Genomic DNA, 25,900 nt, shown 5'->3' on the forward strand with positions numbered 1-25,900 from the left:
AAATAAAGGACTTCGTCATAACCACACGTAAGAGACGACTGATGTTGGTCAACCTCAGCTTTATTTGTGCACGGAAATGAGCGAAACCATGATATACATTCTGAGCAAAGAAATAATACACAATATATTTCGATCTTTTTCTGTAGGCCTATACATTAGATGCGAAAAGCGAATTAGGTGTCATGAACCCAACATGTTATAAGTGCAGTTTATCAATACACATTTTTACTTATCAGCAGCATTTGTCATTGACCTTTTCACAGTGGACGCCATGACTTTTTTCAGAAATGAAAACGAGGCTTTATTATATATATATAATAAATATAAACGGGATCAGGTTTTATTTTTATATTTCATTAGAATTTTGTAAAATGCATTTGTCAATTTTTGTTTTTGAAAAATATTTATATTTATCTTTAATTCATTAACATTTTTTTGTTCTTGGTATTTTAGTAGGCTACATCAACTTAAACTTATTTTATTTAAATTAGTTTCTAATTTTCAACATTTCAAATTTTCATTTGGTTTTGAATCAAATAAATTTAAAAGAAATTATCTAATAGCCTATTTATATTTTTAGCCTACCTTACACAGACAGATTTGGAGAATGGATTAATTTACTAGCCTATTTTATGTTATTTCAGCTTTTTTCTCAATTATAAGTGATTTGAAGAAGAAAACAAGTTAAAGGTGCAGTAAGTGATCTGGAAAACGCTAACATGCTAGCCTGCTAGCATTACCCTGCAAATCCCATGGACAGTAAAATAAATGGACAGAGCGTTCCCATAGACTTCAATGGCGGAAAGTGAGGTCAGTAAGAAGCACTCACTTCCTGATGGCTGAGCGAACTGCACAGGCTCAGACTGAGCTTGATGACGTAGATGTGACGTGAGCAACTTGTCTGACAGTTGTAGGTCTTCTAGTAGTTGTGGAAAGTGAAATCTGAATTACATTGTTTAAATATTTTCTTCCGTTGCTTTTGGCTCACTATGGGCTTCTCCCCATTCTTCTCCCTTGACTTTATCAGACTTTATGTCTCCACGTCCCCCCGACTGTCTCATAGACAGTAAAAGATTGCTTCTGAGCATCTCCTCCTGTCTATACGGTAATTTCTCAACTGTGCGACAGAGTCGCGTTGGTTATGATGCAATCGTTAGCCTATTTTTACAAAAACAGCTTCTGAGGGGCGATAGTGTAAGATAGAAGGTAATGGAGCATTTTATGCATTTTCGTGTTTCTTTAGAAAAAAACAATGGACAAATGGAGTCTTTAAACGCCTCAGATGTAAAGTTATTCACTGTCAAAGTGACTCAAAAATGAATGGGAATCAATGGGATGCTAACAGCAGGTGATGGCTTGGTTAGCAATGGGTGGAACGCTTTTCGAGTGCTAGATTACCCCCTTGGCAAATCCTGGCAAATCGTCGTCCAAACTAGCCACGCCTCCTCCAAAACACATGAACGCACAGGCCAGAAGTGAAGACCAGAGACAACATTATTAGATTACATCATGTGTCAATCACCAGTGAGAAGACTTCACAGTAAGTAACAGTATAGGCTACTACAATAACGAACATAAACAACTGTTCGCCTGCAATTCTTGCTTTGTCTTCACGACGCACGTGAACACGCTGGTCTGACCGTCGGACGGAAGGGAATGATTGAATGAACATTTTATGGTCCTATGCTTTCCATAGACAATATATATTTATAAAAAAATACATGTACTGCTTTACATGCGATTGCTATAAGGATCTGAGGAAACGTTCAACCAGCATAACAAAAAAAATCTATATCTCACAGATTCATTTTCATTTAGGAAAAAAATAAATATGCTGCCTTCCCTGAAAAAAATCCATTAAAGACAATACTTGAAAAAACAAGTCTAAAAGCTGCAGGCTCTTGGTGCGTGTCTGTATAACTGTGAATTTCTGCATTTAGAAATAATATTCTGCATGTGACATAGAGGCACACAGTCTTAAATGGTGCAGATATCTATGCAGTTGAATTAGCTCGTGGTGTGTTAGCATTACTCTCAAAGTCCATATCTTGATCTGAAACAAGCCCAAGGCCTGTATGACACAATTGTCTCTCAAGCGCTGTGATTCTTTGCTTCAGTCTGCTTTGAGTCGCTGTGAATTCCCCGAGCAACCGTGCAAAACGTGCTTGTAGAACATCAAGCGAGCCCTCTAGACGTTCAACCTTCTCATCTGTATCCATGACAAGAAAGCCTCCCTGTGCAATGCTTTCATCCAGAAGCCCCTGCTTCCTCAGAATCTCCCTTCCACGCTCTTCCAGAACCTTCTGAGCATCTGGGTATTCAGTTACAGCCTCCATTAGATCGTCCTTTGAGAGACAGAAGAGGTCAGAGTAGCCGATGCTGCGAATGTTAGCCGTCCGACGGTTTCCCATTTTACTACCCTGAATGTTAAGAATGCTAATCTCACCAAAACAACCTCCAGCTGTTAGCAATGCAAATTGTGTCACGCCATCATCAGCAACAACTGCTAATTTTCCCTCTTTAATGATATACATCTCTTTTCCGATATCTCCTTTTCGGCAGATGTAGTCTCCAGGACTATACACTTGAGGGCGCAGTTTTAAAACCAGTTCTACTAACAGTCCGGCCTCACAGTCTTGAAAGATGCGAACTTTCTTCAGAGTAGATAAATGAACATTGATGGCGATTTCTGCTCGTAGCTTGTCAGGAAGATTCTTTAAGACTTCCTGCTCATCCACAGCTTTCTGATTTGTCCACAGGTAGTCAAACCATTTGATGACACGTGTCTCAAGATGACGACTGACTTTGCGGAAATGCATGTAATGTTTAATAGCATCAATCCGTGCCTGGAACTCTGCCCGTGTGGCGTTCATATTGGAAATCATGGAACCCACATTACCCACGATGGTGGCAAAAATTAGCACTCCGACAAGAAAATCAAACACCACAAACACATATTCCTCGTCCCGTACGGGTGGTGGCATCTCTCCGATGGTGGTCAGCGTCAGTGTGGACCAGTAGAAGCAGTATACGTAACTACGTCTTAGAGCTCCTTCCTCTGTGGATGAGATGTTGGGATAAACCCACTGATCTGACCCGAAACCTAGCGACTTTGAGATAGCATAGAAGATGCAGGCATTCCAATGGATAATAACCAGAATGTAGAGCACCAAGTTCCAGATGCGGAAGATATTTGGGTAGTTGGTTCTCGTCTCAGTCCGATTAAAGAACTCAAACATGCGAGAGAAGCGCAGGAGGCGGTTGAAGCGCAGCTGTGGTGTGTCTATGCCCATGATGATGTAACCTAGGTCTGTGGGAAGGATGGAGATAACGTCCAGTTTGAACTGAAATGTATGAATATAGCTGTCTCTGAGTTTCGCTAGGTCCTTCACCAGAAGTCCTTGCTCCAGGAAACCTGGGAGAGCATAAAAATGCTTTATAATATGTTCAAAGAATACAAAAATCTGCACATTGTTCTGCTTACAAGATGCTGAATGACCCATTGTGTTTTTGTATTAGACGATTTATTGAATCTATTCTCAATTCATTCTGTCCTGTCATTCTCAACATTAACACTGCAAGAGAAAAATAAATAAAAATGTTAAAGGGTTAGTTTACCCGAAAAGGAAAATTATTTCATTACTTACTCACCCTCATGTTGTTGGACACCCGTAACACCTTCTTTCATCTTCGGAACACAAATGAAGATATTTTTGTTGAAAGTTGATGGTTGAGAAAGGCTTCAGAAAGGCCTCCATTGGCATTCAGTATATTTCCACTGACCCACTCACAAGAGCCATAAAAGGCACTAAAGACGACATTACAAAGTCCATCTCACTGCTGTGGCTGTACAATAATTTGACGAAGCGACGAGAATAGTTTTTCTGCTAAAAAAAAATCTAAATAATGACTTTATCCGCCAAGTTATTGTCTTCCGTGTAGGTCTCTGACGTGAACTCACCTGGAACTCACGCGATAGCGGCGCTCCTCCTCTTCCGGGTCATGTTTTGAACGGCAGAGCTGCTTCATATTTTCACACATGCGTCAAGGTTACGTCAATAACTTGGTGGATAAAGTCGTTATTTAGATTTTTGTGTGCACAATAACTATTCTTGTCTCTTGGTAAAATTATTGTACAGCCACTGTAGTGAGATGGACTTTATAATGTCGTCTTTAGTGCATTTTATGGGTCTTGTGAGTGGGTCAGTTAGCCTGACAAGCCAGACCCACTTCAAGATGTTTGGTCTGGAAACTCACCATAGACAGGGCTCAATCCGAGGGGCGGGATAAACGGTTGTCTTTCAAACTCCCTCTGCACGCGATAGGATAGCGCTACACCAACCAGAGCAACGAAGGTGAAGCAGAGCTCGCTAACAGATTAAACATTCGCCGTATCCGGTCGGCTTAACTACGAACGCATCTTCCCTTTTTAAGAATGACTTCAGTGCCGCTCTTTGTTCTTTTCTCAAAGAAAAGCTTAACTCCAAGTCTTCCAGAGTCGCGGTCAGAGCTGATTCGAAAGACCGCCGCCGTTCGCCAGTTTCTGTGTTTACTAGAAGCACACAAACGCAACTCGGCCGTCGTCATTATGGCCCCGCCCGCCGACTCTATACATGATGTGATTGGGCCGTCCAGATTTTGAGGAACACGGCTCAGAATGGTATTGAGAGTTCCTAGACGACGCTTGCGGGCAAATTAAATTTGCTGCCGCTAGGGTGCGTCTAGATTTCTAGGCTATGGGTCAGTGGAAATGTACTGAATGCCAATGGAGGCCTTTCTGAAGCCTTTCTCATCCATCAGCTTTCAACAAAAATATCTTAATTTGTGTTCTGAAGATGAACGAATGTCTTACGGGTGTCGAACCACATGAGGGTGAGTAATTAATGAAATAATTTTCATTTTTGGGTGAACTAACCCTTTAAAAAAAAAAAAAGAAGAAATGTATTTAGTCACAATGACACTGAAGTGGCGACAGATCAGTCTTCTATAGTATGTTGTAATTTGAGTGAAACGGAATACAAAAATTAGGGTGAGAACTTGGTTCTATCCCTCAGTTTTTGAATGTGTGAATAGAAAATGTGTGTTTTTTAGTTGTTGTTTTTTTCAAGTTAAAATGACTATTTATTTGATTAATTTAAACTATGCACAATTAGTTATGAATGCAACTAATGGTTAATTGCATTTTATTTGTGCTCCGCACTGATTTTTACTTGCTGTCCACAAACCAATAAAAAGCATTCCTGTAGCTCATACAATCAAGCACGATGCAGAAAATGCCATGGTTCTTGGTTTAATTCCCAGGGAATGCATGAACTAATAAAATGTATATCTTCTACGCAATTTAAGTCATATTGCTTTAAATTAAAGCATCCTCCAAATGCATAAGTCCAATTCAATAAAATATTTTATGTTTCATGAATTTCATTATAAGTCAGGAATTTGGCATGTGTGTGTGTGTGTGTGTGTGTGTGTGTGTGTGTGTGTGTGTGTGTGTGTGTGTGTGTGTGTGTGTGTGTGTGTGTGTGTGTGTGTGTGTGTGTCTATACCTGTCCTCAGCCGCATACATGAATCCAATATGTAGACAAAGTCACAAGTATAGTCAAAAACCAGCCAGACAATAGGATTATCAGTCTGAAGCTGATCAAAACATGCTCTAAATACACAATGACAGAAAGAAAAAACATGAGAACCGTAAATATTTAGGTACACACATCTGTACAGTTAGTCAAGCAGTTGTCTCAAAGGGCTTTTCTGTTTGTGGAAGTGTGACAGGCGTAACAAAAGAGCCAAACAGCGTTGTAACAATTAGTTACGCTAGAAATAAACCGCCAGCACAGGGAGCTGTTTTAAGCACATTAGCAAAGGGGAATGATGAATATGAAAAGGAGAAAGATTAGGTGAAAATCACACCTGGCTACAAGAAGTACCCAGTTATAGAGCACAGCAGCGGCGATGAAAAAAAGCCAGTAGTAGTAAATATCATCAGATGGAGACACTATAAATGTCTCCCATTGTTTCCTGTGAAAAAAAAAACACACATTACACATTATCAGATATCTATCCTTTCTATATGCAGATTGAGTTTTATGCCCATATGTCAAAGAAAAAATCAGTATGATGTGTCACATCTGCAACATACTTTGTATTTCCCTTAGTATTTCCATTAGTGTCTGGTTGGTTGTTGCTCCTTCGACTGGGTGGGGCTCGTACTTCGGGTCCCCGGAATCTCTCTAGGAAAGAATCAGGTCTCTCTTCTTCCTCTATCAGACTCCTGTGTGCCCAGTCTCTTAGAGTCACCACCAGAGTCACCAACCTGGCAACGCAAAGAAAAAGCATTTATCCAGACTTGCTGTGGCACACTATAAACCTTAACAATAAATAAATAATAAATCAAACAATTAATATTTTGAGTAGAGCCGACTCAAATTAAAAAAAAAAAAAAGAAGTTTTGAGTTTAATGAACTTGTTTCTTTTAATTTAGACAAACTTAGCACTTTGCCATACTGTAAACCCAAATAAAATCACATAATCAGTTCCCTCCATTTTTTAAAGTTAAGAAATGTAAAGTTTAAGTAAGCAGAACTTGCTGAATTTTGATTTTGTAACCATACATTTAAATTGCTCTGAAATTGAAATATTTGAAGCTAAATCTTTTAAATTAGAAATATAATGTAAACTCAAATTTTTAGTAGTGTAAACTTGACTAGCTTAAAATATTTAAATTGAAATTACATGACAATTTTAAAGCTACAACTTTTAACTTTAAAGTAACTTTTTTAGTTCATTCTTAGCTAAAAACACTTATTTCTTTCAAATATATATGTGCTCATTAATGTATATTTACTTCTTTCAAGTAATAAAGTATTCTCGTAAGTTTATAATATTCCATTGAAAATATATAAGGGGGAGGGGGAATATATTCGAATGCTGGTCGCCATGTTGCCCCTCCATCTTGAAAGAAAATTAGCCAAAGAGGGACATACCCATAAATTCAAGCTTCGCCTTTCGCGTTTTAACACTCGATGGCACCGTGTCGAATGTGAAGAGGGGTATTGCCATGTTAATCTTGGACTAAATCGGCCACTGAGTTAAAACAAAATCAGAATTGAGAGGAACAGAAACAGACCCTGCGTCCCAATTCGCTTACTATCCATACTAAATAGTATTCGAAAATAGAATTAGTATGTCCCAAATCATAATGTTGAAAAGAGTATTCCAAAGATACTCGGATGGTTTACTATTTCTGGTCCGAATTCAAAGTATAGATCAGTGCGCACTCTAAAGGCGGATATTGCCCACAACCCATTGCGAGTTGGATGAGGATTCGATTAGAACTAAAAACGTGGATAAAAAGCGTTAAAAAACTGCAAACATGACGGATGTGGTTCAGTAGAGAAGTTAAAGGTCCACTGAAATCAAAATGTACGTTTTTTAGATTTTAGTATGACTGTGTTAGCCTTAAAGTTATAAGAATAAGCTGGTATGTTCCAAAACTATGACAAAATTTGCATTTAGGAGATATAAGCATTTAAAATTTACAGTCTCCCACTTCCGTTAAAACGAATCTCAGATTTTGGTGACATCATCGCAGACTTCACTTTCTCGTCAGATCTTCTGTCAAATCAAAATGCTCTCTAGAATCTAAACCCCGCCCCCTACACTGCCGAAGCTAAGGCTGAAATCGGTCAGTTGTTAACACACATTTACTAATTTCTACATGGTGAAAGGCACAGAGCACACTATATATGTGATAGGAAACGATTCAGTGTAAATAAGCTTTTAGTTGAGGCGAATAAAGTCTGTTTTCACATTAGTTTCACGCACCGCAGCAGCGCACTCACACCAATGGCTCTGGTCTAAATTTAGACTACAGACACGAGAGCGCAGCGCGAATCATATGCGCGAGTCCGCGCAGACAACAAACATATCGACCCATTTGAATTCTGCACAGAATGCTGCATTTCAAAGCGATATGGAGATTATGATGGTAAATAGCCTAGAAATCTAGACGCACCCTAGTGGCAGCAAATGTTATCTGCCCGCGAGTGTTGTCTAGCAACTCTCAATACAGTTCTGAGCTGTAATCGCCTAACTCTTGCCGGGCCAATCACATCGTGTATAGAGTCGGTGGGCGGGGCCATAATGACGTCCGAGTTGCGCTTGCGTGCTTCTAGTAAACACAGAAACTGGTGAACGGCGTTTTTTCCAATCAGCTTTGACCGCGACTCTGGAAGACTTGGAGTTAAGCTTTTCTCTGAGAAAAGAACAAAGAACGGCACTGAAGTCATTCTTAAAAAGGGAAGATGTGTTCGGAGTTTGCTGACCGGATACGGCGAATGTTTAATCTATCAACGAGCTCTGTTTCACCTTCGTTGCTCTGATTGGTTGTAACGCCATCCTATCGCTCAAAAGTATATACTTTTTCTTCACAGAAAGAGTACATACTTTTAGGACGTAGTATATAGGTAGACGAATTGGTACGCAGCATAATATTCGCTAGATGGTCATATACCTTTTCACCACTAGATGGGGAAAAATATCACACAGTGTAGCTTTAAGTTAAATGCATGAATTATTCTTATTAATCAAGTTAAGAGCAATTCAAATGTATGCATGCAAGATACTTACATAATGTTTACTTGAACTTTAAATTTCTTAATAAAAAAAAAATGTAACAGATTACCAATGTTTTTTTTTAATTTACAGTGCACATGTGAGAATGTATGTGCATATAGGTATGAATCCTGAACCTGGACAGAGCTCCTCTTCCTCTAAAGGAGTTTCTTGATGGCCCATCCTGAGGCTCTAGGGTAGCTACTCGCTGCAGCTCAGACGAAGTGTCATCACACACAGACTGAGACCTGAGAGAGTAACGGATAGATGAAGACAGAGCAGGAAATGTAAGTTGAAATCACACACATCATGGTTTTATCAACTCCAATCGAATTCTGTTGTTCTTAAAGAAGTGATTTATGTTAAATATGACTATAGGGATAGATTAACCAAAACGGAATTTACTCACTCTCAAGTTGTTCCAAACATGAATGAAGTTTTTTTTCTTCTGCTGAACACAAAAGAAGATATTTTGAATAATGTCGGTAACCTAGCATAGCATTTGCTATTTGTTATGCATTATCCATTTGGTTGTTCTTCAGAATATCTCTTGTGTTCAGCAGAAAAAAGAACTTCATAAAGGGGATTTATGTTTTTACAACTTTTTTGTAGGGTTTTTTTTTGGGGTATTTTGGAGTGAACTAAAATAAGCTCTTGTGTAACCTTAATTCATAATTACACTACCGCTCAAAATTTTAGGGTCAGTAAGATTTTATTTTTAAAAGAAATTAATACTTTTAATACCTTATTCAAAGAGGCTTTAATTCAACAAAAGTGACACAATATAAATATATTTCAAATCAATTTTGATTTTGAGCTTTCTATTAATCCAAGAAATCTGGAAAAAAAAATATCATGGTTAGCAAATAAACTTTTTGTATTGAAAATAATAATGAATGTTTTTTTTTCTTGAGTACCAGATCATTATTAGAATGATTTCTGAAAGATCATGCAACACTGCAGACTGGAGAAATGGCGATGAAAATTTGGCTTTGCCATCTATAAATTACATTTTAAAATATATTAAAATTGAAAAGTTATTTTCAATTGAAAAAATATTTTACAATATTAGTATTTTTACTGTAATTCTTTTGATCTAATAAATGCAGCCTTGGTGTTTATAAAATGCTTTTTTTTCAAAAACATTTTAAAAATCTTACTGACCACAAACATTTGAATAGTATATTTAAAAAAACAACAACAGTAATGTAAACCTTTTTAAACGACTGTTAACGGCTGTTAAAACGAAATTTGTCATAAAGTTAAATGTAATTGTAGGGAAATTTTTAATTTGAGGTAGAGGCTACTGCATGACTTGGTGAACTTTTTATATGTTATCAATGTACACTCAACTAAAGGATTATTTGGAACACCATACTAATACTGTGTTTGTTCAACAAGGTGCTGAAAGCATTCTTTAGAAATGTTGGCCCATATTGATAGGATAGCATTTTGCAGTTGATGGAGATTTGTGGGATGCACATCCAGGACACATGCTCTGTTTGGTTGAGATCTGGTGACTGTGATAACTCATTGTCATGTTCAAGAAACCAATTTGAAATGATTTGAGCTTTGTGACATGGTGCATTATCCTGTTGGAAGTAGCTATCAGAGGATGAGTATACATGGTGGTCATAAAGGGATGGACATGGTCAGAAACAATGTTCAGGTAGGCCGTGGCATTTAAATGATGCCCAATTGGCACTAAGAGGCTTAAAGTGTGCCAAGAAAACATCCCCCACACCATTACACCACCACCACCAGCCTGCACAGTGGTAAAAAGGCATGATGGATCCATGTTCTCATTCTGTTTATGCCAAAATTTGACCATCTGAATGTCTCAACAGAAATCAAGACTCATCAGACCAGGCAACATTTTTCCAGTCTTCAACTGTCTAATTTTGGTGAGCTTGTGCAAATTCCTCTTTTTCCTATTTATAGTGGAGATGAGTGGTACCCAGTGGGGTCTGATGCTGTTGTAGCCCATCCGCCTCAAGGTTGTGCGTGTTGTGGCTTCACAAATGGTTTGCTGCATACCTCGGTTGTAATGAGTGGTTATTTCAGTCAAAGTTGCTCTTCTATCAGCTTGAATCAGTCGGCCCATTCTCCTCTGACCTCTAGCATCAACAAGGCATTTTTGCCCACAGGACTGCCGCATACTGGATGTTTTTCCCTTTTCACACCATTCTTTGTAAACCCTAGAAATGGTTGTGTGTGAAAATTACAGTAACTGAGCAGATTGTGAAATACTCAGACCGGCCCGTCTGGCACCAACAACCATACCACCCTTAAAATTGCTTAAATCACCTTTCTTTCCCATTCTGACATTCAGTTTGGAGTTCAGGAGATGTCTTGATCAGGACCACACCCCTAAATGCTTTGAAGCAACTGCCATGTGATTGGTGGATTAGATAATTGCATTAATGAGAAATTGAACAGGTTTTCCTAATAATCCTTTAGGTGATTTCTGTAAACAGTTTTTCTCCAAAAAGTTAACATGAAGCTAACCTAAAAATGCAAATGTTTAAGAGTTATGATTATAATTTTGGAACAGTGTGACGATTTCATATTTCATATTTCAAACAGTTTTAATTTGTTGTGGATGGGTCAATTCAGAGTTAAATGTTAGCATGCAGTTTTTTAAAACATTTTTACAATACGAAATCAACAAATTGGTTTTATTATCACTGTGAGGACATTTGGTCCATGCGTATAGAAAACAGACCACACAAACACAAAATCACTGACCTGCTGAACACACTCTCTGCTCGTTCCTGCTCATCCTCTTGAGTGTGCACAGAGAGGCGATGAGAGCAGGGAGATCCCTCAGCAGCCGACTGGCCCGGCATACTGTACACACAAACACACACGGTTACTTAGTTATATATATGAGGACATACCATATACAAGAGGGTTTCATATAGGGGTGAATTTAGGTAGAATGGGAGACTTTTTCCCAGCCATCTCAATGGCAAAAAGTGTCCCAATCAAAAATTAATTTAAATCCCAGTTTACAAAAATGTGCTAAGCTGTCAAAATTTTATTTCTGACTGGTCAAAAGTAAACTGAACATTTTAAAAAATAAAATAAAAATATAGGTTATGTTAATGTTAGAAAACATTAAGGGCATGCAAGTATAAAATCTCAAAAAGTGGGAATTTTTTTAAATGAATGTTCAAACTTTCCATGAGAGATGTAAAAACAACCACTTTTTGTGCTAGAGTTTTGATTAAAGACCAGATAACTTTAAACAAACCAAATATTATACTGGAAACCGTTTGTTCACAACTTTCAGAGAACTGCTTCTAAAAATAATAATAATTAAATCAATATATATTTATGTCCCCAGAATTAGCTATATTTTTTTGTGGACAATTTTGTACAATTTTTCCCCCAAATATCCTCACTGCATTTGCCATTACATACAGTTTTTGGTATAACTTAGCTCTTCAAACTCTTCATGAGCGCATGTTAGAGATATTGTGGATGGAGTGCAGAGGAGGTCAGGGGAGTTACCAGCAAACAATTCTCACCTGGGAATCTGGTCTCTATGACAATCACCTCAGATTACCGTAAGATATAGACGGAACAGAGAGAGATTTAATAACCACTGTCCAAGAACCAAACAGAAGGATGATCTCATGGTTAATAAGGGAAACAGCTTCAGGGACTGACTGATGGATGGATGGATGGATGGATGGTTTACCAGATTAATGGATGGTGTCATGTCTAGATGAATGTTAACAATGTTTTTTAGTAATTGGCTCATCATTAAAGAAACTCACAACACAAAGTGACACAACTGTCTTCCCAGAGGATAAACACGCAGAGCTAACGTCTCACGAGAAATCATGGTTGCTAACAACCATTCTTTTGACACACCCACGCACATTGGGTTTTTAATGTTTTATGGGGATATTCCATTGTTTTATACTGTACAAACTGTATATTATATCCACGGCACTAACCCTAAACCTACCCATCATAGAAAACATTCAGCATTTTGACATTTTCAAAGAACATCACTTAGTTTGATTTATATGCTCTTTTCCTCATGGGGTTAAAAAAATATCCCCACATGGACAAGGATTATGGATATTGCCGTTTTTGCGGGAACATTTTGTCCTCATAATGTAAGGTATACCTGGACCACACACACACATACAATGCTGGATAATCTAATCTCCTCACTAACTGAAACTCTTTTGAAGTAAGTTTAAAGAGTTGAACAGTTGTTATTTAAATACACAACTTCACAAATTTAGTATTTTTATAAAACCTGTTTTAAACTATTGTAACAGTGAGGTCAAATAGAAAAAAACCCTAAGAATTATAAATAATTTAATTAAACTAAATTTAAATAATATTAAATCAAGTTATACCTCATAGTAATATATATAATAAATTATGTGCTTATAAACATGAGAGACAAAAATGTATGTATGAACCTGCTTGCATGCGTGAGACAAATTCCCTGACTCACCTTCAGCTGTTCCTCTTCAGGATCCCCAAAAATTCTAGAACGTTGGTCCATATTACATCCTTATGCTCATCAAGAAACACACAAAATGTGTTTCTGATCTTCATACTAGTCTCGAAACATAGTACTCTTTCTGAACTTTGGGTAAATGGAATAATACCATGATCAGTCAAACCATCTCTCTTTCTCATCTCGAGTAGAAGACACTCTAGCAAAAAGGCGTGGTATGAAGGGGCAGGGCAGGAGAGAATGGGAGGAGAAAAATGAGAGAAGAGTTGCAAAAAACAAAAACATATACACACCATATTGTATAATACATATGTGGCAACATCTCCAAGACACTTGCCGAAACTTACCTGCAGAGCTGCAGTACTGTAAAAAGTTGTAGGCATTCATGTAAAAATTCTGTTAAGTGAGGATGCTTGCAAAGATAATAGCATAAATAGATTATTTATCAATTAACTTCTATTCAATATTACAATATTTGTGTTAAACCGTTGAGTTTAAAACAGCTTTTGTCCTAGGTAAATGTTTCTTCAAGCCAGTTTTTCTGGTCCTGGAATTTCACAAATGAAATTATAGAAGTACAAATATTACTTAATTAAAACTAAATTCCATGTATGATCATTTTACTTTTTTAAACTTATTGTTTGAATTCTAAGAAGAAGAAAAAAACATTTTATTCAGTATAATTCATGGTAAGATTTTGTTTTTGAGAGAAGAACAATTAAGGCATGCGTTTCTCTCTCTATTCTTTTGCACGGATACTCTGATCTGTCTTATCCTAGAATAAATGACTCCAGATGCACACACATAAAATCAGATGAGACTCCAAAGGGAAATTACATAAGTATATAAATTGGTTTTGGTTTTTGAGCAGCACATTTCTCCTCGGACTCATGAGCCAGTGCACTGGTAACAGCTGCTCAGTCTGCTAACTCTGAACCCAACGGACCAATCAAAACCTATCACTCTTCTAACTCTTGAGCCCAACGGACCAAATCAAAACCCTGTTCTGTTGTAACTCTAGGCCCAACAGGCCAATCAGTCATTGTACCTGTATATTGTAAGTCTGAAAACTATTATTAAAATGCCAACAGACGCTGATTCCCTATAGAAAAAAATATTTCCCCAATAAATAATTTACAGTCAAAAACATAGAAATTTGCAAAATGTTTATTTATATACACACAAACATATTTATATATTCTCATCTGATCCAGCTGAATGAGATGTAAATTGCCAAACTTTTAATCTTCTTCTTCTTTTTTTTTAAATATTTAAGATAAACCAAAATAGAAAAAGATTTCTGTAAAGACTTAGGGCTGATAAACTGTTTTTTTTTCTGCCTTGGACAAAATGAAAAGATTTTATTCAAATCATGATCTTTATCACATGCATTTTCAGATACAAATTCTCACAATCCACTGAAGCAGAGGAAAAAACGTGTCTGAGCAGCAAGAAAAAATGTCAAAATTTTTACCCAACAGCTGTCAGATACCAACGCTGGTATAGGTTAATATAGCTACATTGGTATAACATGTCATGTATATGAGGGACAAGCAAGTATTTAAAATGTGAACTTAAATAAAATGAGTAACATTACAAAGAAATGTTCTAAGCAATATTATTATGGACTGAGGGAGAGCAGGACCCCAGAACAATCCTGATGACAGCAGAATTACCTTATAACATTTATAATTTTGTCTAATTCAGTTTACGTGTCATTACAGTTTGGTTTCAGCCTGTTATAGTGGATAAGGAAAGCTGCACACCCTCACATATATGCACCAACCCCTCAACTGCATAAAAGGAACTAAACACAATTAAACAATGAGGCCAATATTTCCAGGGGTCAATAAACAGGGGATATGTTTCTTACATACTCTCACATACACAATCTCTCTCTCTCTCTCTCTCTCTCTCTCACACACACACCCGGTTCCTCCTTAAACCTGGTCTCTGAGTTTGGCCAGTCTCTGAGAGAGCTCATCCTATGGTGAGAAAGATAAAATCATTATAGTACATAGAAGTTTTATGTTTGTTTGTATTCATGTGCATGTGTTAAATACCTGTTCAGCAGATGCTACGCTGGTTCCCACTGATCCCATCTGACCTTGAGGAAGCTCCATATTGAGGTCCAGCCTAAACACACAAGTACATATTGTTTTAATAGGAAACTGTCATATATTATTTTTACTGACAGAGTCAACAAAGATTTACTTTTACTGTCTAGGTAGTCAAAAAAGTTTGCGTTTGGGCATAGCGATAGCGTTGCCCTATTTAAAGGGGAAGTTCAAGTATCAACGAGTAACAAAATCACACTGAATCAAAATGTATTCTTTCATGTGAAATGTAATAATAACACCTAATCATTATGTAGTTATGTCTGAGAACTATTTCTTAACAACTAATTGGCCGCCTAGTTTGCCGATGCCTAAAAACGGCTCTGCATAGTAGTATGAATAATAATATTGAGAATACAAATACATTCGTTTAAATAATATAAAACTGTTCAAAGGTTTGGGATTTGCAATAAATTAATTTTATTCACCAAGAATGCATTTAATTTATCATAATTGACAGTAAAGACATTAGTCATGGTACAAAAGATTTATGACAAGTAATTACTGTTCTTTTCCATTTTGTTCATCATAATCCTGAAGAAATGTATCTGTTTCCATAAAAACAGTAAGTAGCATATCTGTTTTTAACATTGATAATAATAAGAAATGTTTCCTGAGCACCAAATTAGCATATCAGAATAATTTTCTGCAGGATTATGTGACACTGAAGACTGGAGGAATGGCTTCTTTCCCATTACAGGAATAAATAATATTTTAAAATATATTCAAAATGGATATCAGTTGTTTTAAATTGCAATACAACATTACTATATTTTAATCAAATAAATGCAGCCTTGGTGAGCATAAAGGACTTTTCAAAAAAACTTTATTTTTTTATTGTACCTCACCCAATATTTTAAATGGTTGAGTGAGTATTAAAGTATTTACTCATTTAAAAATAATAATAATTAGCATTTAAAATGTTCTTACCCGGCCTCATCCGCCATTTCCATCATCAGAGAATCGACTTGACCCTAAAACACACCAGTGTCAGCAAAGTCAAAACAACTACTATGTCAGTGTATTTATGGCCTATGGTGCAGTCATTGTAATATGCGAGTGCATGTATGACCTGTGGTGTGGTCAGTGTTGTGGTACTGCTCATCGTGTCCTCCATTTGAGCCGTCTGTACGTCCAGAGTTTCAAACTGACGCTCAAATTTATCCATCAGACCTGAAATCTGTCCAATCAAAACACAGAGAATAAATATAGAGCCAATAAAATAAAGACAAATTAGGGCACTACATCCGTTCATGGCAAAGTGAAGTCTTCCCCCCTCTCTCCCTCTCTCTCACCTTCTCAAGGTTCATGCTCTTCAGGGTTGCATCCATGCCCTTCACCACCCCAGCCATTGACTTGGTGACCTGGAGAATAAAAGTTGAAAGTTAACTATTAAATCTATTGTCTATTGGATAAATACGTGAGTATATCTGGGTTAAAGGGAGAAAGCCATTTTTGTACCTGGTTCATGGTGACAGCCGTTTGTACTCGTGCAGCGACCGCATCCACTCTTGCGCTCATTCTGAGGAAGTTCACTGATTGGTTCTTCTGGCGGATAGCATTTTCGGCATGTATCCGTGCAACCTCCATATTTCCCTTCTGGATTGCCTAAGTAACCAAAACATAAGCAGTGAGCTTCATAACATCACATCACCTGTTGACCGATTACATGTACTGTAATTATTGAACATTTACTGACAAAATAAATACTAAAGAACAATTAAATGTGGTTATTTAACAACATAACCATACATATTAAAGTGTTTTGGCTAGATATGTTGACATTTATAATTTTTGACAATGTTTATATACTACTATGCATATAGAAAATATCCAGACAGAAAAACATCATACTCATAAAGCAGGTTAAATAAAGGTTAGTAGAAAGAGTCTCTAAATGGCATTCAAAATATGTTTGTTTTGTTTTTGCTAATTGTTTACCTTCTTGACCTTGACCTTCTCTGCTTTCTCTTCTTTGTCGCATTTTTTGGAGCTCCGTTGAAGTTCTTTGGCTGCAAACTTTAGGTTAAACAACTGCTCTGAAGTCAAAAGTCAAGGAATTTTTTAAAAATAGAATCACCATGTTTGTAATAAAGTTTTTATCTACTACCTTTAATAATATGCACAATACAAGCCCAAACAATATAACGTTACAATGCCGAATACAGTATAAACAATGTAGACCGACAAACTTAACAAACTAGTCCGACTGGCTGGAGTGAGTTTACCCAGATAACATATAGGTGGCGACATTACGTAATTCTACGTCACAGACACAGTCATACCTGGGTGATTTGACGACGTTTTATTTAGAGCATGAAACATCAAAATAAGCCATTCATAACAAAACTTCATAAACAAATAAAAATGTAAACGGTAGGGTGAGGTCACCGACTCATTTGGTCTAACGTTACTGATTTAAATAGTGTTTAACACTAGAACGCATAAATGATTCTCTAATTCAATCTCTACCTCCAGTGACGCGAAAGAAATCCCAAAAGTGCGATTAGATTTAACGGCTAAAAAGTGACCATATATATACCCATATAACCATATATATATATATATTTGGTATACAACTAAATGTTGCCACGACCGAGTTCAACTCTTAAATTACTCTCAGTTAAAGTGTTTACGTTCCCAGCGACTGTGAAGTGAATCTGGATCGGGCCCGACCCCTCCGGTCCGTAAGGATACTCTCCATGTTCGACATAATAATCCGGTTATATGCTCCTGGTTCCACTTGAGGAAGTGTGACACTTATACGGGAATATCTTTCAGTCCTGTTTTGTTCCCCTGAGCTCTGTGTGGATCAGTAACTGCCCTAGCTATGTTTGTTGTAATTTCCCTGTATTCACTTCCGGCTTCAACAAACAACTGGAGTGACGTCACAGTCATGCGCTCAAGTCAACGATTGCGGTGATGTCACGACTCTGGCAAAACAGCGAACGACACCCATATACTTGTAATATTATATGTATGTAAATAATAATAATTAGTAATATATAAATATGTATATAGTATAAATTATAATTGCAGAATAATTGAACATTTATCATTTTAACAAAATAAAAGGTATCATACCTAAAATCATAAATAGATTATTATTTTAAAATATATATTATAAATATATTTAAAAAAACATGTAGTAGGCTACTCCCCTTGAAAAGCAACAAAAGATAATTATATGTTTCCAAATTTTATATATATATATATAGTATCTATACCCTATCAAGAAAGCTGTTCTAGGGTAGAAGGTAAGACAGTTAATTGAGAGGAACCTTCATGTCAATGATGCTCTGGTATCACTGCGTACAGAAGTCATGCTTGCAGCTTCATATCTACACCTACATAAGATTGCCTTAAACAAAGTTAAAGTAATGAGAGCATTCCTTCAAAGGACCTAAATGTCATTCTATGTTGCTGAAAATCAGTCAAGAAAAACTCACCCATGAAGTCCTTATCACATTCATGGCAGAGGTTTTAGCTATTGTAAATGCATATCCCTTAATATCAATGGGTCCAAACAACCAAATATGGAACCTTGAGACTCTGACCTTTCCAACATGTGTTTTATCAAGATTAGAAAATATTTTGATTATAAAGTAGTTAAATTTTGTAATATGAAACATGACACCGCCCACTAGGGGAGGAGCCTGCTAGGAGAAATTCGAGTACTATTTCCATTACTGCAACCTCCGACTTCAAAACGGTTTTCACAGAATGAATTTTGAGTTCGTAAGCTTTCGAATGATACGTAATTTATGATGATTACTAAATTATATGATATGAAAAAAAGGCCATCAAAAAATAGCGCCAAGCGTCCCACCTGTGGGACAGTGACAGTTAAAGGGCTAAAGAAGGTTCCCAGGAAACGATGGAAGAGTAAGGAAGGTTAACGATTACACTTGAAAACAGTCGCGTCTCCGTTTTCCACCATTTCCGCCATTTTCAAATACGGCAACTCCTCTCTACCGTGGCATCATGGGATAGTAAAGTGTCCATCGTATGCGCACTTCATAATCTCGCCAGAAGTAGTAGGCCATCCGGGTACTTTTCGCATACTGTTTTTCGAATTCTATAAATTCGGACATACTACTCTGCTCGCGTACTGTTTTTCGCATACTATATAGTATGGAAGTACGCGATTTCGGACGCAGCCGATGTCCCATCTCAGACACTGTTCTTCTCTTGCCTTCAGAGATTGATGATCACGTCAGTTCAGTGATGACATCCTACGGATGCCAGGTGGGGAGTGTTCTGGATCATCTGAATCATTGATTGTTTTAATTTTATAGCACTTTGAGATTTTGTTTAATAAAAAGTGCATAACAAATAAAATGTATTATTATTATCTAGTTAGTGTTTGCTATTGATTCCAATGCCTATTGCCTAGTCATGTAGCTTTCTTTTAAAAATGGTTGCCATGGTAACATTCCAAAACAGTTAAATTCAGTTAATTCTAGGGGTGTTTGACTCCAGGTTTTTTGGTGTTGACTCCGATTATTACCGACTCCCACTGTAGGAGTCTATGGAATCGACTCCTCAACTCCATTTACTTTACATCAAATCAGGGTCAGAAATAATAAAAAAATTGCTGTTGTTGTTACACGCTTAAATTATCCCCCCCCCCCCCCCCTGACACAAGTACTTAAAATCCCCTTATTAAAACCGAACACTTTTAGCTTGACCGTCCAAAATTAGTCCAATTTAGCGATGACTTAAAAATACTAAATACTAAAATACATACAAAAATGTATGTTTATTCTTGATATGTTTTTTATGATTTATGATTAGTTTAATGATTATGAACACAAGGTGGAAAACCAAATCCATCATTTAATCTAAAGCTAGCATGGAGAAAGCCTATGTATATTTACAAACGAAAGTCACTATGACTGATCTATTTCTAAAGTGGCCTACATTACATGTAGGATAAATATGTGTGTGTGACAAAGTTTCTGCAACAGCTGTCTGACACTGTGCTACTACGCAAGTGTCTGATTTCCTCGCTTCATTTCATTGTCTCCTGGCTTATATAGTGCACTCAATTGCCATGAACTATATAAGGATTAGAGAATCCGTTAACAAGCGATTGATTTCAGACACAGCAGAGTCGACACCGAGAGTCGATTCCAGTCGACCCCGACTCTGGGGCTATTCAGAGTCGAGGAATCGACTCTTTTGGAGTCGACTCCCCATCACTAGTTAATTCCATCAGTTCAACGCTTGAAGCTGCCATTCATCTTATGACCCTCTGTAGAAAGCATTGTCTGTAAGTTTATGATTCATTTGTATTCTATTTACTTTTTATAAAGCTATGTATATGTAGTGCAGAATTTTAGATATTTAACTAACTACAATTTACTTATATTAGGGTTATATTATTGGAGATAACTAATCAGCTCCATCTTTTCATCTCCTTTCTGTAGTTTCACTCTGTTTTAACATATTCATCATGGTGTGGAATAAAGCAGCATTCTCCCACAAGCCTACATGTTGAAGGAATCATCTATCTGTTTAACTTTGGGAAGAGAGACGTCACAGAACACAAACATAACACCATGTTCAAGTTTTGTAAATTATGTGTCACAATATATGAAAAAATGCAACTTAAATGCATTACAAAAAAGCTGCTAAACGTTGCATCTGGTATCTGTATAGTTTAAATGTCATGTTATTTTAATGATAAAAGTTTGTATTTTCCATTTAATGGCAACAATCTTCTATTAAACCATGACACATTGTCCATGTTAACTCAATGAATGAAAGTTAGACGTGGATCTTTTTTAAAGTGAATTTTATTTAAAAAATATATATATTTATTAAAAAAACTAATTAAAAAAATATTTTATTTAGTATAAATATATTTGAAAGTATTTTTTTTAAATTACATTATGTTTGTAGACCCCAAACATCCTGCGTGTACACCCTAAATTAACAGTGCATAAAAGGTCTGAGGTCCTTAATTTGGAAGGTCCTTTTGAAGCCACTGGCTAAAAAGCCACCAAATGGTCCCATGATGGAGAGAGCGATGCTGTGGATCTGGAATGGGTACAGCTTCACTGTGGTCCAGCCCGTGATAGACTCCAGTCCAAATGGCAGGCCATAGTCCTGAAGCTGGAAGAACAGTATTTCTTATTTGAACAATGAAGGGATGGTATTTGCTGATCATATGCATATGCTCTTACCTCTGCACCAGGATGAAGAAATATTCTGTGACGTTTCACCATAGAAGAAGTAGTTCACTTCACGCATAACAGGAAGTCCCAGCTAAGGCTTTTGAACCACCGCAGGTGGTAACAGTTGCCCGAAGAGAGCCCCCAGAGAGAGGACTTCGGGGTCACCAGTGACAGGTTCCTCTGTAGTAGAGGACTTCAGGGTCACCAGTGACAGGTTCCTCTGCAGTAGAGAGGACTTCAGGGTCACCAGTGACAGGTTCCTCTGCAGTAGATAGGACTTCAGGGTCACCAGTGACAGGTTCCTCTGCAGTAGAGAGGACTTCAGGGTCACCAGTGACAGGTTCCTCTGCAGTAGAGAGGACTTCAGGGTCACCAGTGACAGGTTCCTCTGTAGTAGAGGACTTCGGGGTCACCAGTGACAGGTTCCTCTGTAGTAGAGGACTTCAGGGTCACCAGTGACAGGTTCCTCTGCAGTAGAGAGGACTTCAGGGTCACCAGTGACAGGTTTCTCTGCAGTAGATAGGACTTCAGGGTCACCAGTGACAGGTTCCTCTGCAGTAGAGAGGACTTCAGGGTCACGGGTGACAGGTTCCTCTGCAGTAGAGAGGACTTCAGGGTCACCAGTGACAGGTTCCTCTGCAGTAGATAGGACTTCAGGGTCACCAGTGACAGGTTCCTCTGCAGTAGATAGGACTTCAGGGTCACCAGTGACAGGTTCCTCTGCAGTAGAGAGGACTTCAGGGTCACCAGTGACAGGTTCCTCTGCAGTAGATAGGACTTCAGGGTCACCAGTGACAGGTTCCTTTGCAGTAGAGAGGACTTCAGGGTCACGGGTGATATCCTGAGACGAGGTCTGTCCTAAAGAAGGTAATGGCATCAACATCACCATGTTAATAAACACTCATATAACTGCAACAAGGCTGTAAATTATGAAGTGACTTTTTGGAGGAATTCACAATGGACACATTCTCTACACTTTTTCAGTTGTCAGTCACTGTGTACATGCAATAAATAAAGACCATGTCAAGTAAATAATAGTCATTACGCATTTTGACCTTGTTAGGCAGCATACAGACTCCGATAAAAAAAATCGGAAGAAATAATTTATGAGTAAATGTTTTAAATCCTAAAGATATGAACTATGTTGTGTTATATCCTGTATCATGTGTTGAGTTCATGTTTCTGAATTCAGTGGTACAATTCACATTTTTCATTCATCCTTGTCTATATGTATGTTGTATTTTGACACATTAAGTTAAAGACTTTACAGAACTTCAGCAAAACCTTCAAACATAAAAAAATGTAGAGCCAGTACAGACTCCAATAAACAAAAAGAGTTCTATATTCTCATAACATGAACATCAATTTAACAATTTACCATCATTACTCTCCACAAGTGGGACATCATCACTCTGGTCCACGTTTTCATCTTGAGCTGAGTGGCTGTTGTTGACTTATTTCCCTTCTCTCTGAAGGAAAGTCCAGTAAAGTAAATAGCACCATTTTGGATGAAAACAGCCGTGGACTGCACGATGTGCCGTGAGATCAACGGTTTGTTATATGTATCGGTGCTGATGTAAGTATTGTACAGATAACAATGGTGTAATATTGACGAGTATATTGCGCAATAAATTGTTTATTTAAAAACCAAGTTGTTGAGACTCAAGCGCGAATCAAGTAACGTTAGAAAGAAAAGAGACACTAACATGAGCAACGAACAAATTAACGAGCAAAGTGCAAATTAATTTAGCCTAACGTTAAGACGTGCAGATAAGTCATTAAAAAAAAAACCTTGTAGCTTGTCGTTTTACTGTTAGAAGCCAAAGAAAACAGAAGTATTTAATTTTACAAATCATCACGTCATGCTGTCAGGTGGATACTGATCCTGCTTTGTTATTAATCGGTGCCGATTTAACTCATGTAAGTTACTTCACACGCTTTTGAGAATATGTGAGACATGGCTGCACCAGAGTGAAAACATATTAATAATTGTAAAATCAATATTTTTTTTAAACTAACGTTACCCTGACCGGTGTTGTGCCAAAAACATGAATCTGAAACGGTTGCTCAATCCAAGCAGATCTGCTCCATTAGCGCACATGATGCCAGACAGATACAACGGCATTAACGGTAACGCTAGCGTAACGGTGCTGAAAATTGGACCTAGAAAAAAACGGACAAGCCATTTGTTGACCAGGAGGGATAGAAGTGCTACGTTTAAAAGAGAGCCCGTAATTTTTACACTTTTGTTACAGAAATAACTACCACAAGGAATCAGTCAGGCGATGCGGACTCGGTCAACCTCAAAAGCTCTGCGCATGACCTTTGCCCAGCTCATTCTTTCGCGGGCTTTGTACTGGTTTATTTAATTCATTATTTTGTATTAATTTTTTTATAATCTAAGAAGTACATTTATGTATTCATACCTTGCATTATATTTAAATAGATAAATAAATAAATAAAAACTGCAGTTACTTTTCCTTTTGTTAACCCTTTCATGTGTAGAGCCGTCACTACAGTGAGTGGACCGCTGGGGTAGATGTTTTAAAATCTAAAATTAATACATATTTTTTTTATATAAATACGTTTCTTCGTTTTTTTAATTAACTACATTGATATTTTGTTTCTGTGATTCATCTTAATTAATTGCCATTAAAACATATATAATATGTATATTAGCTCCAAATTAATGTAGAAACAACATAAAAATTTGTTTATTGGAACCTTTTTATCTTTTTAGGCCAGTGTCACTGATAGTAATACAGCTTCTGATGTCTCCATGAAATAATATTTAATTCACACTTAAATGAAATAACACACTAACATTTCTTAAGCTTCCAAAAATATTACTTTTAATTTAAGTGAATAAATAATCCTCACATTTCATTTGTACCAGTGCTCAAGAAGTTAACAAGTAGGAAAAATACATGTTATCAGTTTGCACTACATACATTATGAATTAGATTAGATTAATCCTTATTAAAGGTACTAAAGTTATTTAGTCAAGAGCAGAGCATATTTAGTGAGCAATTACTTTTGTTCTTTACATTGTCATTATAAGTGGTTACTGTCACTTTAAAAGATCGTCCGCTGTCGCACGATGCGTAGCCTATCTCACACATCTCATTTTCTCACACTTCTTAAAACTTATTTAAGATATTATTTAACTTTTTAAGGCTGCTCTTACGAAGAAACTTAACAAAACTGGCGTATTGGCATAATTGTGTGTGTTACTGTTTGTTAAAGCGCGAAATAGAACTTGAATCTGGGCGTTGTGTGAGTTTTTCATACAGCACATTCTCTTTGTCTTGTCGCTCTTAAATGGTTTAAAAGCATTTGCATGAATAAACTCGTGATCATATAATGTAACAGTCAGGGGATTACAGAAAATAAATATTTACCAGTGGAGTCTTCTCTCGTTTCTACCATGGTTTCTACTAATGATGCATTCAACTTCCCGCGCCCTGCGTAGATATCAACAGAGCAACTAGGTTGCCAGGTCGAGGCCACAAGGGTTTGAAATTTGTGCAATGTGTCGATTGTATGAGACGCCATTTCATACAAGATCTGGCAACTGAACAACCTTGGAATAACATATTTGTGATTATTCAAATAACGAGGTTTGGGCCATACAAATTACGGGAGATTTCCGGGAGAAATTACAAAACGGGAGGGGGGCGGGAGATGGGTGTGAAATACGGGAGACTCCCGGCAAAAACGGGAGTGTTGACAGGTATGGAAGACACTCGTTAACAGTTACAATTAAAAACTGAACGTGTCTGTTCAATAACGTTATAAGGAGTGAGTCACCGCGCGAGTATTACAGCACTGAGCACTAACTGCACGAGTGATGAGAGCTGAGGTAATCGCGACTACTCTCGCGGCATACATTCACAACCCTAGTTCAGTCTGGCGCGTTTCAGTTCATGCCTTTGCAAGCTTAACTTTCATAGAAATTAATTTGAGAAGTTAAAAGACTTACATTGCTCACCATATCTCCGTTTAAATGAGTGCCTGTAGCTGCGACCTGAGCTCTCCCTGCAAGCTGAGCGTAATCTCCATCCCCGATGCGCGGGTTCAAAACATGCGGAAATGGCTCCCTCTGCTGGCGATAGTCTTTAACCTTTGGCCAAACATTCCTCCTATGATGCAAATATCGTCAATTTGCATCATAGGAGGAATTTTTCCAGAAATAAAATGCATAAATGAATCTCTTGTCTCAGGGGGATATGATGGGGGAAAGCACAATCATTTGAATATACTCCAGGGTTTCTACTGATACAAAGCCATATGCTAATCGCTGAAGTAACCCTTTAAAAAAGTAATCTGATTACAATGCATGTTGCTTGTAATGCATATGCATTACTTCACTGGTTAGATCAAAAAGTAATTGAATACATAAATGTACGGTACTTGTAATGCATTACTTTAGCCTACTCATAACATCAAAACGTAATCTGATTGTGTTATGCATGTTACTTATAATGCGTTACGCCCAT

The 25,900-nt window shown here is 37.2% G+C and overlaps 3 protein-coding genes across 4 annotated transcripts; all 3 read right to left on the reverse strand.

Moving 5' to 3' along the window:
* Positions 1 to 42: 42 nt before the first annotated feature.
* Positions 43 to 13,212, reverse strand: cnga2b (cyclic nucleotide gated channel subunit alpha 2b). Its single transcript, XM_067439162.1, has 7 exons — positions 13,097 to 13,212; positions 11,362 to 11,463; positions 8,751 to 8,861; positions 6,140 to 6,313; positions 5,911 to 6,018; positions 5,547 to 5,653; positions 43 to 3,415 (listed from the first exon to the last, which is right to left on the reverse strand). The coding sequence occupies exons 2-7, from the start codon at positions 11,460 to 11,462 to the stop codon at positions 1,995 to 1,997; spliced, it is 2,022 nt and encodes a 673-aa protein (XP_067295263.1). The 5' UTR covers position 11,463; positions 13,097 to 13,212; the 3' UTR covers positions 43 to 1,994.
* A 1,041-nt stretch (positions 13,213 to 14,253) lies between these two features.
* chmp1b (charged multivesicular body protein 1B) lies at positions 14,254 to 18,108 on the reverse strand. Its single transcript, XM_067439168.1, has 8 exons — positions 17,917 to 18,108; positions 17,161 to 17,258; positions 16,681 to 16,827; positions 16,515 to 16,583; positions 16,292 to 16,399; positions 16,150 to 16,193; positions 15,166 to 15,238; positions 14,254 to 15,087 (listed from the first exon to the last, which is right to left on the reverse strand). Exons 1-8 carry the CDS (start codon positions 17,930 to 17,932, stop codon positions 15,043 to 15,045), a joined length of 600 nt encoding a protein of 199 aa, XP_067295269.1. The 5' UTR covers positions 17,933 to 18,108; the 3' UTR covers positions 14,254 to 15,042.
* Positions 18,109 to 21,562: 3,454 nt separating this feature from the next.
* On the reverse strand, positions 21,563 to 25,440 carry LOC137071304 (coagulation factor V-like). Of its 2 annotated transcripts, XM_067439170.1 has the most exons (3): positions 25,384 to 25,440; positions 22,780 to 22,870; positions 21,563 to 22,259 (listed from the first exon to the last, which is right to left on the reverse strand). In XM_067439170.1, exons 2-3 carry the CDS (start codon positions 22,828 to 22,830, stop codon positions 21,771 to 21,773), a joined length of 540 nt encoding a protein of 179 aa, XP_067295271.1. In that variant the 5' UTR covers positions 22,831 to 22,870; positions 25,384 to 25,440; the 3' UTR covers positions 21,563 to 21,770. The 2 variants fall into 2 exon arrangements, with proteins under 2 accessions (XP_067295271.1, XP_067295270.1); XM_067439169.1 differs by lacking the exon at positions 25,384 to 25,440 and having other exon boundaries at positions 22,780 to 22,881.
* Positions 25,441 to 25,900: the final 460 nt, after the last annotated feature.

This window comes from Pseudorasbora parva, chromosome 3 (genome assembly GCF_024679245.1).
Source record: "Pseudorasbora parva isolate DD20220531a chromosome 3, ASM2467924v1, whole genome shotgun sequence".
In the NCBI taxonomy this organism is placed as follows: domain Eukaryota; kingdom Metazoa; phylum Chordata; class Actinopteri; order Cypriniformes; family Gobionidae; genus Pseudorasbora; species Pseudorasbora parva.

Coding starts and splice junctions, on each gene's coding strand:
- chmp1b (XM_067439168.1), bottom strand. Junction 16,194..16,291: donor CAACACTGACCACACCACAG/GTCATACATGCA, acceptor GGTGTGTTTTAG/GGTCAAGTCGATTCTCTGAT. Junction 15,239..16,149: donor GAAATGGCGGATGAGGCCGG/GTAAGAACATTT, acceptor TTGTGTGTTTAG/GCTGGACCTCAATATGGAGC.
- LOC137071304 (XM_067439170.1), bottom strand. CDS start 22,830: ATGAAAACGTGGACCAGAGTGATGATGTCCCACTTGTGGAGAGTAATG. Junction 22,260..22,779: donor ACTTGTGGAGAGTAATGATG/GTAAATTGTTAA, acceptor TACCTTCTTTAG/GACAGACCTCGTCTCAGGAT.
- cnga2b (XM_067439162.1), bottom strand. CDS start 11,462: ATGCCGGGCCAGTCGGCTGCTGAGGGATCTCCCTGCTCTCATCGCCTC. Junction 8,862..11,361: donor GCAGAGAGTGTGTTCAGCAG/GTCAGTGATTTT, acceptor TTACTCTCTCAG/GTCTCAGTCTGTGTGTGATG. Junction 3,416..5,546: donor ATGTATGCGGCTGAGGACAG/GTATAGACACAC, acceptor ATGCTCTCCCAG/GTTTCCTGGAGCAAGGACTT.